This window comes from Theobroma cacao, chromosome 9 (genome assembly GCF_000208745.1).
Source record: "Theobroma cacao cultivar B97-61/B2 chromosome 9, Criollo_cocoa_genome_V2, whole genome shotgun sequence".
In the NCBI taxonomy this organism is placed as follows: domain Eukaryota; kingdom Viridiplantae; phylum Streptophyta; class Magnoliopsida; order Malvales; family Malvaceae; genus Theobroma; species Theobroma cacao.
This window is the reverse complement of record NC_030858.1, coordinates 27,012,507-27,025,536: the sequence shown is the minus strand read 5'-3', so window position 1 is coordinate 27,025,536 and position 13,030 is coordinate 27,012,507. Positions and strand designations below refer to the sequence as shown.

The 13,030-nt window shown below is 35.7% G+C and overlaps 2 protein-coding genes across 2 annotated transcripts; both read right to left on the bottom strand.

Moving 5' to 3' along the window:
- On the bottom strand, positions 2,027-5,010 carry LOC18589714 (G-type lectin S-receptor-like serine/threonine-protein kinase LECRK3). Its single transcript, XM_018126695.1, has one exon. The coding sequence runs from the start codon at positions 4,642-4,644 to the stop codon at positions 2,224-2,226; it is 2,421 nt and encodes an 806-aa protein (XP_017982184.1). The 5' UTR covers positions 4,645-5,010; the 3' UTR covers positions 2,027-2,223.
- Positions 6,257-8,899, bottom strand: LOC18589713 (G-type lectin S-receptor-like serine/threonine-protein kinase LECRK3). Its single transcript, XM_007014809.2, has one exon. It carries the CDS (start codon positions 8,895-8,897, stop codon positions 6,483-6,485), a length of 2,415 nt encoding a protein of 804 aa, XP_007014871.2. The 5' UTR covers positions 8,898-8,899; the 3' UTR covers positions 6,257-6,482.

Below are 13,030 nucleotides of genomic sequence, written 5' to 3'. Positions count from 1 at the left end.
AAATTTTTGAGAAAAAAATGACCAAAATACCCCTGTGTGGCGAAAATTTTATTTTGATTGTTTTTGATCTAAAATAGTATATATTCTCTAAAAACTCGATATTTAACAATGATTGCTCACAGGAAAGGAAAGAAACTGATATGTAAGCCTTGCGGGGTTTCGGTTGGCATTTCGGATAATGAGTGTCAATCGGGACGTCGCAGCGATTGTCATGGGCCTGAGGGAGGTTCCGGGTCGTGACAGAAGTATTTTAATATAGGGAAAATTAGGTTAAATTTCGAGTATAAATAGTTAGTTCAAGGAAAAGTTAGTCGTAAAAAGACAATTCCTAAGAGAGATTCAAGGAGTTAGAAGTTGAGGTTGAAGATTGAAGACCAAACTACGAAATTTGTTTATTTTCTTCTTCCTTAGCTTTTATTATTCTTATTACTCTTGATGGCTACTCTTCATATGTTTTTATTTGTTATTGCAATTATGAGTAGCTAAATTTCTTTTCTAGAATTGTAATTGAACTTACATATAATCTAAATTTTTAATCTCTTTCTTGCTTATTTTTAATGAGATTAAATTGTTTATTTCAATTTGTTCTTAATAATTTTAATTGTCTGACCACCAATTAAACTTCTCTAGAAACTTAAACATAGCTTGAGAAAGAGAGTTTAGAGTAGGTTAAAATTGGAATACCATATGATCATAATTAGTTGCTTCGATGAATAAATTGATTTGTGTACAAGATAGAGATATACTTATAAGCCGTATGTAGCCAGATTTAAAGTATGAACTCAATAAGTCTATTTTAATTTCAATTTATATAGATATATAGCGTTTTGATTAAAATAGATATTTTTATAAGAGTATTGAGAGAGTTTTATAAATAATTGAGTACTCTAGGAAAGTGATTCAACCTATTGCAATAAGTCAAGAAAGAGAGGTAAAATTTAGAAAAAGTGTGAGATGTTGTGATCCTAAACTTGCTTGGTATTTGATTTTTATGAAATTATATTCTTGTTTTGATTTTTAATTATTAGTTAGTTAGTTTTTGTTAATTAATTTCTAGTTTAATTAGTTCTCTATTTTTTATTGTTTAAATAAGATTAAATTATTTTAATCTTAATATTTAGTAAAATTTTATATGAATTATCTATGGGATCGACAACCTACCTACTATTATATGATCTGTTCGATATGTCTATTTGCATGGATAGAAAATTAGAACAATAGAGAGAAAAATTTTTTTAAAGGAAAAATTATAGTTTATATAGTGTGATAATTTTTAAAATTAGTGAAAGGTAAAATTGTTTGAGAAATATTATCATATCATCAAACTAATGAAACTATTAACGTTGATTAACAACTGGACTAATGTGTTCAAATAAAGATATTCTTTTGAGGGAGATTATCCATTTTAAATACTAATATATCTATGTGAAATTATGATCAAAATTTAAGAAGTTTGGGTATTTTATCCTGAATTTTTTAGTAACAAAAAGTTAACATGTGACAAGTTAAATGAGATAGGAGTGTATGTGTAAAACTCATAAAATGAAGAATAGTTTTGATTAAATCATTGAGAAAGAGATTAGACAACATAAAAAAAGTATTCGTACACGTATGTTCAAAATTTTAAAACATTGAAAAAGGAATTGACATTAACACTAAAATTCAAATATAATTTACTCTCTTATTAAATTTAGATACTACGCTCAGGTAAAGTTATGGAAGGCTAAGGATTGATTTAAAACCACTCCGACCACTGACAATGTCCTTGGCTTTTAATTTATTTACGGTCTTTGCCATTGTGATTGTACGGACTGTTTTGGGTCTCAAAAATCGGCTGACTGGCATTTCTCTCCATTGATTGGTAACCACGACCAAGCAACGTGGAGCCAACCAAATGAAATTTCTTAGAATTTGCCATGAGTTATAGCCCACTAGCTTTAGGATCAATTAAAACATTGAAAACAGTAATTGTTTAACAATATAGAAAATTAAAGTTGAGGTATAAGAACGCAAATAGACAATATCGAAAACTAAAATGCCTACCCAGCACACTACATATAGATTGCTAGTTGCTTTGCTTCACTTGTGCTGCCCTTCTGAATCACCAGAAGACTTTAACCCGCATATAATCATTTACAACAAAGACTGATTTTTACAGTCATTGCGACAGGTTTACATTATTGCCTAGGGTTCTGCAACATATAACGTGAAAGCACTCCAAATTTAATGGAACCTGCTCATATCAATGGAACTACTTGTGTACTGAGATGAGCAGGGATCTGGAGGAACAGGAACTTCGACCGCTCCTTCTATCATCTGTACAACTTTCTTCATGGTTGGTCTTAGTGCAGGATCCTCTTGAATGCACCAGATTGCAATCATCACATACTTCTTGAGCCTCCGTATATCGTAAATTGCATCTTGGTCATCCTGCACTAAGACATGTACATTTTCTTCTTTGTAGCTATCATATGCCCAATCAGCTAGAACCATCTGATTTTCATCCTTGACCTCTGGTGCAAAGTTCTTCCTGCAGCAAATTAACTCTAGAAACAAAATGCCAAAGCTGTAAACATCTACCTTGGCTGTGATAGGCAAGTTCTTGAACCATTCTGGTGCCACATATCCTCTAGTTCCCCTAATTGCAGTGCTTGTTTGAGTTTGCTCTGCCTTCAAAAGCTTGGCTAATCCAAAATCACAAATCCTTGCTGTCAAAGCATCATCTAAAAGTACATTCTGAGGTTTGATATCGCAATGTATGATCTGGATGCTGCATTCTTCATGCAAGTAAGACAGTCCTCTTGCAGTTCCTAAAGCAATTTGTATTCTCAAGTACCAATTGGGCGTGGAACCTCTGAACAGAAAATCTCTCAATGAGCCATTGCTCATGAATTCATAAACAAGATGGCGATGTTGCCCTTCACTGCAGAAACCAAGAAGTTGGACTAAGTTTCTGTGATTTGTTTGCCCAATTGCAGTCACTTCTGTTTTGAATTCCTTGTCATTTTCGCTCACCATATTGTTTAGCTTCTTCACTGCAATGAAGATTTTATCATCTAATGCTAGAACACCTTTATAAACTGTGGAAAAAGCACCCTTGCCCAATTCTTCCTTGAATCCGTTTGTGGCCTTCTGTAACTCATTATAAGTGAAACACCGAAGATTTATGCCTGGCATGACTGGATATTGTTGAAATGTATTGTTTTTCCTATTATAGAAGTGGAAAGCACTCATAACTGCTGCAATTAGGAGAAGAAAGTTTAAGGATACAGAGCTACTAAACAACACCGAGCCGATTATAAACAGAGTCGAATGATGTTTCTTTTCTTCATCTGGATCAGCTGGCTGCAAATTAGAAGAATCTTTCCTTATTTTGATCAGAGCTTTACCACCAACACTGGTGTCCATCCGGCCATTCGAAAGAGGAAGTTTTTTCTTCCAGCAGTTTGTGTCTCTGAAGATAGCAACAACACAGAAACAATCACTCAAGCAAGCTTCCCTGCACCAATCCTCGGAGACTAATTCAAAATGTTCATAGTCAGATAGTGGCCAGTCCGTATTCTGCATTTCTAGAAATTCAAAAAGCTCTGCCTCCAGTGATGCATTATCACAACTTTGTGGAACAAAGTCCTGTTTGCATCCCTTCATTACATCATTTGGATCAAAGAAGCTATAACCTTGAGGGCACTGGCATTTTCGTCTTTGATCATTTCCTATTGTGCAGTAACTATTGAACCCGCAAGCTCCACATCCTACCTGTCCAGTAATACTGGTGCAAATATTTGAAGGTATGAACGACAAAGGGGACCAGGTCAGCGGCCACCTCCCTGAAGTTGAGCCATTATTCTTTGGATAGACATAGTGTCTGAAAGCTCCATCATATTCCAGAATGGCTCTCTGAAAGAAGTCTTCTGTTGAAGCTCCACCTGGCAATACATTGATCATGCTTCCATTCTTCTCAACAAGGTATACGTAGCCAGACTGGTTGAAAATCACCTGAGAACTACCATCAAAAGTTTCGGTAGACCAGTAGGCATAATTAGGACTATCTACCGGGAAAGCTGTAGTGTAAAGCACAAGGTTGCCATCAGATTCTAGTGTCAACAGGAATCTTCCTGTGGAATGATTTGCTTCCGAGTAACAAGCAATGAGTTTGCTGCCTTGATTAAATGTCTGTGTGGGCAATAATGTGTCTGTTGGATGGTGAAAACTCTCCCATAGATTGGCAGATTTGTTGTTTGCCAGAATGAAGTTCCCAGTATTAAGCATAGCTGCATAAGCAACTTCTGTACCACCATAAGCACTCCATATCTGTCGACCTGTTTGATCAATCAGCACTAGCCAACCTTGTTCAGTTAGCCGAACTGTGGATCCCCTCTGCACTAGTTTGTTTCTATTGGCTGACCAGACAATTGTCTTTTCAGGTATTTGGTTAAACCAGATGGCGAGTATGAAGTCTCCATTCTGAATCTGCTTAAAACCAAAAGCAAATTCACCTGAATGTGATGCCCAGAACGAGTTATCTTCACCCGCCGTGAGGAATGAACCCAACGATATGTTTTCATAAAATTGAGCACCAGTGAAAAATGTAAACAGCAGAAAAAGCAGCAAGAAGCAGAGAGAATAGGGAGTTATAAAATCCATGGTGTGCAGGAATTATTATCAAATAGAAAGGTTGAAGAGTAAATCAAGTTGCAGTTATTAGTTGGGGAGGCGTTTCCTAGTTGCAGATTTCTTTGCAGGGACTAAATTATAAATTAATTCCAATCTATTAGCAACAAAAGCATAGTGCCTATATGATAATTGGACAATTTTGACTTTTCCTTGCAAACTTTTCTAAGATGGAGTCTTCTGGCCTCTTCAGCCTTGATTGGAGATACTTCAACCCTTTAAAGACCTAAGCAAAGTTCGTAGGAAAAGGCAAAATGAAAAATAGAAAAGGAAAATGATCCGTTGTTGGTATCCAAGAGTAGCTGTGTAATTCCAATACTGTGGTTGCCTTGTGCAATTAGTTAGACTCAGGTATTAACTTATTCCTAGCTCCTGCACCCATTTTTTTCTACAATGTCATTGACTTCAAGGGTATGGTGATGAAGACAGCCAAATATAATAATTCTTTGAATGCTTACTTTTCTTATCAGAATGGTCTAAAATGGCTGCTAGTCAACCTTTTCCATGTTTTCTTTGGTCTCTTTTCTTTGTTCCAAGGTTCCCTATCGATTTTTAACTCTTACTATACGTTTGGTTAACAGAATATATAAAAATAAAATAAAGTAATTATTTTTTAAAAATAAAATAAAATAAAATAATTACTACTGATACGATGAATAAAATATGATAAAAATAATTATTATGATTTATTGTAATATTTGATAAATAAAAATAATTTTGATATAAGAAAAGAATAGAGTATAAAAAGATAAAAATATCTTGTATTATACATATGATTTTTATTTTATATTATTTTTTTAATATTAATATTTTATAATTTTATTTAAAATATTAATCATTGATTATTTAAGTGTTAATATTTTATTTATATTTTAATCATTAATATTTTAAAATATTAATATTTTATTTATAATTTAAATGTATTATGAGCAAAATATAACTAATTTTAATTAATTTTTAAAATTAAAATATTATTTTTATAATAAATAATTAAAACTTTAAACTTCTTTCTTTTTTATAATAATATTAATAATTTCAATTTCAATTTCGATATTAATATTTTATTTATAATTTATTCATTAATATTTTAAAATATTATTATTTTATTTAAAATTTTAATATAATTATGATTCAAATATTAATAATTTTAATTAATTTTTAAATTTAAAATATAATTTTTTACAATATATAATATCTAATTTTTCAAACTTCTAAAAGACATTTTTATCTTTAGCATTTTTTAAAGCTTTTCCTCAACCAAGGAATAGCTAATACCATGGGAGTTGCTGGTATTAGCCTTTCCTTGGTTTTCACTTATTTTGAGGAAAACTTACTCTAGAGGAATGTCTATTATGTGGGAACCAAAGGAAGGAACATTTATTCCTGGAGGGGGAATGGCTAACTAAACCTGCTATTAGAGTTTTGTCACTGGTGCTTCACGACTCATTAATCTATACGGTATGGGTATGGCCCTATGTTGCCCAAGGAGCACGCCGATAACCAGAATGCTATAATAAAGATTTCAAAATGACAACTTTGACTCTACAAAAATTTATAAAAAGCATGCATTCAGCAAAAGGCGAAATAAAAAACGGTGTTTAATATACAGAATCATACTTCATAAATCTGCAATTTGTTGCTTAATATCAAGCAAGGAGGCTCTAAAGACTTACATGTGAAATAAATTAAACCCATATCAATGTAATAACATACAAAAAAATCACTTTAAATGACCAAATGATAAGACTAACAAGTGAATTACTTAGTCGATTATTGTAAATGAAGCGAGGCACAAAATAGCAGTAAGAAATTCAGCTAATGGAATTAAATGGACATGGGCATGGAGGAGCAGAAACTTGAACTATTCCTTCAAGCATCAGCATAGCTTTCTTGATTGTGGGTCTGAGAGACAAGTCTTCTTGAATGCACCAAATTGCAACCATCACAAATCTCTCCAGCTTCTTCCTGTCATTTAAGGCCTCCACATCATAGTCCACCAGAGCATCTAGATTGCCTTCACGAAGGCAATCACAGGCCCAATCTGTCAAAATTGCTTTCTCTACTCCAATCTCCATCTCTACACTTCTTCTACAACAAATTATTTCTAGCAGCAAGACACCAAAGCTGTACACATCGACCTTCGTAGTTACTGGCACGGTCTTGAACCATTCAGGTGCTACATACCCTTTTGTTCCCCTAATAGCAGTATTAGTATGGGATTGATCAATCCTTAAAAGCTTTGCTAATCCAAAGTCAGAAATCCTAGCATCATAGTAATCATCAAGAAGTATGTTTTGCGGCTTTATGTCACAATGGATGATTTGGGGGCTGCATTCTTCATGCAAGTAAAATAGTCCTCTTGCAATTCCCAAGGCGATCTGCGTCCTCTGATTCCAACTGGGTTTTAGATCCCCAAAGAGGAAGCTTGCTAAAGTGCCATTGCTTAAGTACTCATATACCAGCATTCGGTTTTGCCCCTCATGGCAATATCCAAGTAATTTGACAAGATTCCTGTGATGTGTTTGAGCAATCACACTCACTTCAGTTTTGAATTCCTTGTCCCTGTCCTGAACAACTCCGTCTAACTTCTTAACTGCAATTGCAGTTGGATCTGCAGGATCATTTTGTATTAGCCCTTTGTATACTATGCCAAAAGATCCCCTTCCTAATTCTTCTTTGAATCCATTTGTTACTTCCTCAAGCTCCATGAAAGTAAAATGCCGCAAACTGCTTTGTATGGCATTTTCATTGCGGTGAAATTTTGTGAGCTTGTTGTGATAGAAGAAATATAATCCTACACATAACAGCCCAACTAATATTAAGTTGACAAACACAGAACCACCAAAGAGCACTGACACCACAGTTATCACTGTACCCTGTTCCCTTTTCGTGGAGGGAAATGAAGGTTGAGGATTTTGATGAGTGAATTCAGGTTTTCTTACTTTCAGGAAAGCCCTCCCATTTACTTCTCTGTCCTGTCTACCATTTGAAAGCGGTAGTTTCTTCTTCCAACAACCGTCACCTCTCAACACTGCGACAACACATAGACAATCATTCAAACAGGATGTTCTGCAGTCCTCTAAACTGCAAGGCTTCAGCAACTCATAATCATTTTGTGGCCAATCTGTACTTGGCAGCTCCTCTAAGTTGTATATATCTTCTGGGGAAATCTGTCCATCTGCCTCACATCCTTGCTGGAAATCCGGTTTGCAACTGCCATAGTTATCATCCGGATCAAGTATAGAATACCCTGTTGGGCATCCACATGTTGGCCTTTTATTATTATTTAGTGTGCAGATACTGTTGAACCCACAAGCTCCGCTCCCCATAGCCCCATTCATTCTGATGCAGATATTATCTGGAAACGTCCTGATAACAGCCCAGCTTTGGTTGCCATCAAAATTCTTGGGATGCTGAGATATGGTGAAAACCCCATCGAAATTAAGAGTTGCTCTGTGGTAATGGTCCCTGGAAGGAACAATATCTTCTGGGGTGAGGAAAAATGTCACGTTGTTTCTTCTCCTTACGTACAAGTAGCCATCTTCATCAAAGATCACTTGGTAACCAGAATTTGAACTATTTCCTGGATCATAAGTACCGCTGATATAGTACGCATCATAAGTGTAGTTGGATGGCAAATTTATGGAATTGAGAACTGCATTTCCATCCTGAAGCAAGCGAAACTGAAACCTTCCTCGTGAGAAGTTGTTCTCCTTTTGCCTAGAAGTAAGCAACCCATCTATCTCCATTATCTGAGTTGGTAACATTGTGTCAGTAGGATACTTGAAGCTTTCCCATAATGGTCGAGAATTTCTGTCAAAAACAACAAAATTCCCTGTATCATTCATCACAGCATAGGCAACTTCACCAGTGGCCCAATTTGATCTCCATATCACTTCATCTTGAGGATTACTGAGAACCAGCCCGCGCTCAGCTGTTAGCTCCACCTTTGATCCTCGTGGAGCAGGTTTATCTCCATTTGCATACCAAACTATGGTACGGTCTGGAATTTGGTAATACCATATGGCAAGTAAGAAAAGATCCTTCTTCTCAAGTTGGCGAAATCCAAATGCAAAGTCAGTGGAAGGAGAAAGCCAAGGTTCTGCGTTATCACTTGCAATGATTGGAATGCCCAGGCTGACATTACCAGTAGTTTGAGCAACAACAAGACATGGGAGCAGCAACAATAGGTAAAATGAAAGGAAAAGAGGAACAACAGAAGCCATTAATTGACTTTTATTCTATTGTTGGGTTGTGTTAGCCTAAAAAATATATATTGCATATATAAAGGGAAATTACATTGCTTAAAGACGTGTTGAAGTTTAGACTGTTGAAAAGTTGGCTCAAGCCTGCATACCATTTCTACGTAAAAGTAAGTGGAAGAGTTGAATTGTTTTCTTGTATGAAGCTTAATTATAAACCAATCAATCAAATTCAATAGGAAGAAAACGCTACTCTGGGCCCACAACCACAAAAAACCCTTTGACTCATGAAGCTCATCTCCAACTCCATTGAAAGCCTTGCCAACGATATACCACGTCCCTCTTTCACCCATATCAGACGTGAAGCAAACTCAGTCGCTGATGGGCTCGCAAAAGCGGGTGTTGCGAGAGATTCAAACTTGAGCGCTTACTTTGAATTAGACCTGGAAGAGGAAAGCGTATAAATGGGACATTTTGTTATTTTCAAAGTCCATGGTTGTGTATTTATTATGGAGTGTCTTAGTTTGGTGTGTCTGGTATCATTGTAAGCAGGAAGATTACAATTGATGTACTTTCTCGTTGGCATATACCATCGGGTATCTCGCCAGTCTCTTTTTGTTTTTTGTAAGCCAAAATGGCTATGCTTCTGTCTTACAAGCGAGACTATGAACAATATCATAACTTTTCAAAAAAAAAGAAAATCGCATGGAGATGATGACAGTCGACATTTTGGAAAAAAATTTCCGTTGACAGAGTTAATGATGCAATGCAGCTAGCCAAGCAGATATTTTTGTCAACGGACTACATAAATTTCCAATACTCACTAACGGTGAAACCTGGTCGAAGGTGGGGAAAAGGTACTGGACTTCTAGTTGTTGCTTCCAATAAGTTGGATTTGTAGTCTTGTGGACTTTGTCAAACAACATTAAAAACGCAATCCAAATTCTACGCCCCTATTTTCTATTCCAACTCTCACCAATTACCATGTGTCTATTTTCCCTTTTATTTTTAGGTTACTATATATTTGGTTTGAGTTTTTTCCCTTCTTTCTCCCTTCTTCCTTGATGCCCTTCACTTATACTTTCCAATCCCCATCTAAGATATCCCCAAATTTGCAATTCCAATTTTTTGGATGCATGCCCATCGTCTATTTAATCCATAGGCTTTTTTTTTTTTCACCATAATTTGTCCCAGAAACAGGTAATTGTGATTATCTACCTGTGGGTTTTAGAGCACCATTTAAAATAAAATGAAAGAAAGGTAATTAATTGTTTTTTTTAATGTTGGATATTTTTGCAGGGCCCAACTACCCCGTTATCATTTTTTTAAGTATCAAAAAAATTAAATACAATGGGGAGAGGGACATAAACCGAATCTCTAGAGTTACATGAGATCGAGAAGAATTAAGAAGAGTACTTAAAATGGAATGTTTCATTTTATGTACATATTTTTGAATGCAAACATAAAATTGAAACGCTTCCATATTACGAGAATCTAAGTGATTGACAAAATGAAAATAAAAAAAATAAACTAGGAGTACTACTCTTTTACATTTATTTAAAATGAACATAAGGTAAATTTATTTTATCTAATCTAAGAATACCTCTGAGTTGACCTTCTGCTTCTGAAAATACCTGCAAGTTTTGGTGCATGTGCCCCTTATTAGAGAGATGATCGGCAGCCTGGTTCCTTTCTCTATGTATATGCGTAATCCGAAAAGAAATAGCACTCAAACATCTGTGGATGGAAGCCAACAAGTACCGAGTCCAGGAGGAACCTTGATGTCCCTCATGTATCATTTGTACCACAACTCTTGCATCCATTTCTATCCAAAGTCTAGATATATTGTACTCAATACATAAAAGCATACCCCTATATAATGCCATTAACTCTGGTTGTAATGAATTGTAAGGACCAAAATATTCAGAAAATCCAAAAATCATAGTACTCGTATGGTCCCAAAGAAATCCACCTCCAATAGCATTCTGAATATTATGTTTGGAACTACCATCAACATTTAACTTAAACTCACTTAGTAATGGTTTGTTTCAAGAGAATATTTTTGGTGGATGCCGAGATGCCTTCTGAAAGATTAGACCCCATGCTTGAGCAATCTGTAAATCTCCCCTCCATCGCCATCGTTGGAATTGCCTCCCATGGAATAATTGATGAATAAGTTTTAAGACTCTCCACACCACTCTGTTGGAATACATGCCTAGGTTCCTATGCTTCGCATCATTACGTTCAACCCATAGAAACAAAAAAATAAATAGAGGTATTAATGTGTGGATGTGCCCTTTTTTCGTGTAATCACCAAAGTACAACCATGCCCATATAATCTGATACACATTCTGCGGGTGAGTAATGTAGATTTGAAAGAATTTTGAAAAATACTTCCAAACTTGGGTAGCTATTGGACATTCCCACATGACATGCAAAAGAGACTCCTCTAAGTTGCAATGTTGGCATTTGGATTTCAACTGCAAGCCTTTGGATTTCAACCTCAAATCAACTGGAATCCAATCTTGTAATAACCTTCAACGAAAAAAAGAAATAGTAAGAGGAATGCTTCTATGCCAAAGTAAATTAAATATCGAATTAACCGCCTGACGTTGTCGTATAATCTCCCAAGAGGATTTAGTAGTAAACTGACCATCCAAAGTAGGGACCCAATATGCCTTATCTATATTGGATGTGTCCACCGAAATTTTTAGAATTTCTGCCACTACCTCCTCCGGTAATACATTATTCAACTTGTCACATTCCATGCATCATTATCATAAAAATAGCAAACTCGTGTCATAGAAGATGCAAATGCTGGGAAACAATTGACTAAGGGCTTATCACCCATCCAACAATCATGCCAAGAAAATAACTCACCTTTCCCTATCCGCCACCTCATGTGTTGTTCTGTTACCTGACAGCTAGATAGCATTCGTTTCCAAGTTTGTGAATCTTGGAGCTTCGGATGAACATACCTCGGAATTCGACCAACACAATATTTAGCCCTCATGAATTGTGTCCAAATGCTGTTACAGGTCTGAAATCGCCACCAAAGTTTCATGCTAAAGGCCTCAAACACATAATCTAATCCTCGAATGTCTAGTCCCCCTCAAAAGATGGAAGTGTGATTTTATGCCAAGGTGCCCAATGTATTTTCCTAGTACCTGTCGAGCCTCCTCACAGAAAATTATTGAATATTCTCTCAATTCTTTCAATAACACAAATAGGAGGTTTAAGGACCTGAAGCAAATAAATAGGTAGAGAAGATAATACACTACGTAGTAGCATTATTCGGCCACTCGGAGATAAAATTTTATTATCCCATCTAGCAACACGCTCCTGAATCTTTGCCACCAGATTGTCAAATAAAATTACCTTTTTTGGTCCTTTGTATAGAGGCACCCCCAAGTATGTAATAGGTAGGAACTTATGAATGAAGCCAGTGACTTGAGAAATAATTTGTTTACGAGAGCTGCCACATTCCGATGGGTGATGAAGCAACTCTTATGATGGTTTATACGCTGCCAAGAAATCACCTCATATTCTTACAAAAACATTAGAATTTTCTACAAGGAGGATTTCACACCATTAGCAAATATGATAACATCATCTGCAAATGCCAAATGGCTTACTGACATAGAGCAATTAGAAAGATAGTGAAGGGATGGATATTTAGTAAACAAAACATTCAACCCTCAAGACAAGTATTCTGCAGCTAGAATAGATAACAGAGGAGAGATTGAGTCTCTCTGTCTTAAACCGCTTTCGGACTTGAAGTAACCCACAATACAACCATTTATCAACAAGGAAAACCAGTGATTGGATATGCAACGATGAACCGCATTAATCCATTGAGAGCTGAACCTAAACTGGCTTAACATTCTATAAAGAAAACTCCATTCAAGCTGATCATATGCCTTCATCATGTCCAGTTTAAGCACCACATTTCTGCCTCTTGCCTTTCGATCAATCTTCCTTATTAATTCTTGAGAAAGTAAGATATTATCGCTGATCAGTCTACCCTTAACAAAGCCACTTTGATTGTTTGAAATAATAGAGGGAAGTACCTTGGCTAGTCGGTTAGCCAAAATCTTAGTAATGATTTTGTTCAATACATTACAAAGGCTTATCGGTCTATAATCGCTCCATTTCGA

Excerpts from the sequence above, each read along its gene's own strand:
- LOC18589714 (XM_018126695.1), bottom strand. The coding sequence starts at position 4,644 with ATGGATTTTATAACTCCCTATTCTCTCTGCTTCTTGCTGCTTTTTCTG.
- LOC18589713 (XM_007014809.2), bottom strand. The coding sequence starts at position 8,897 with ATGGCTTCTGTTGTTCCTCTTTTCCTTTCATTTTACCTATTGTTGCTG.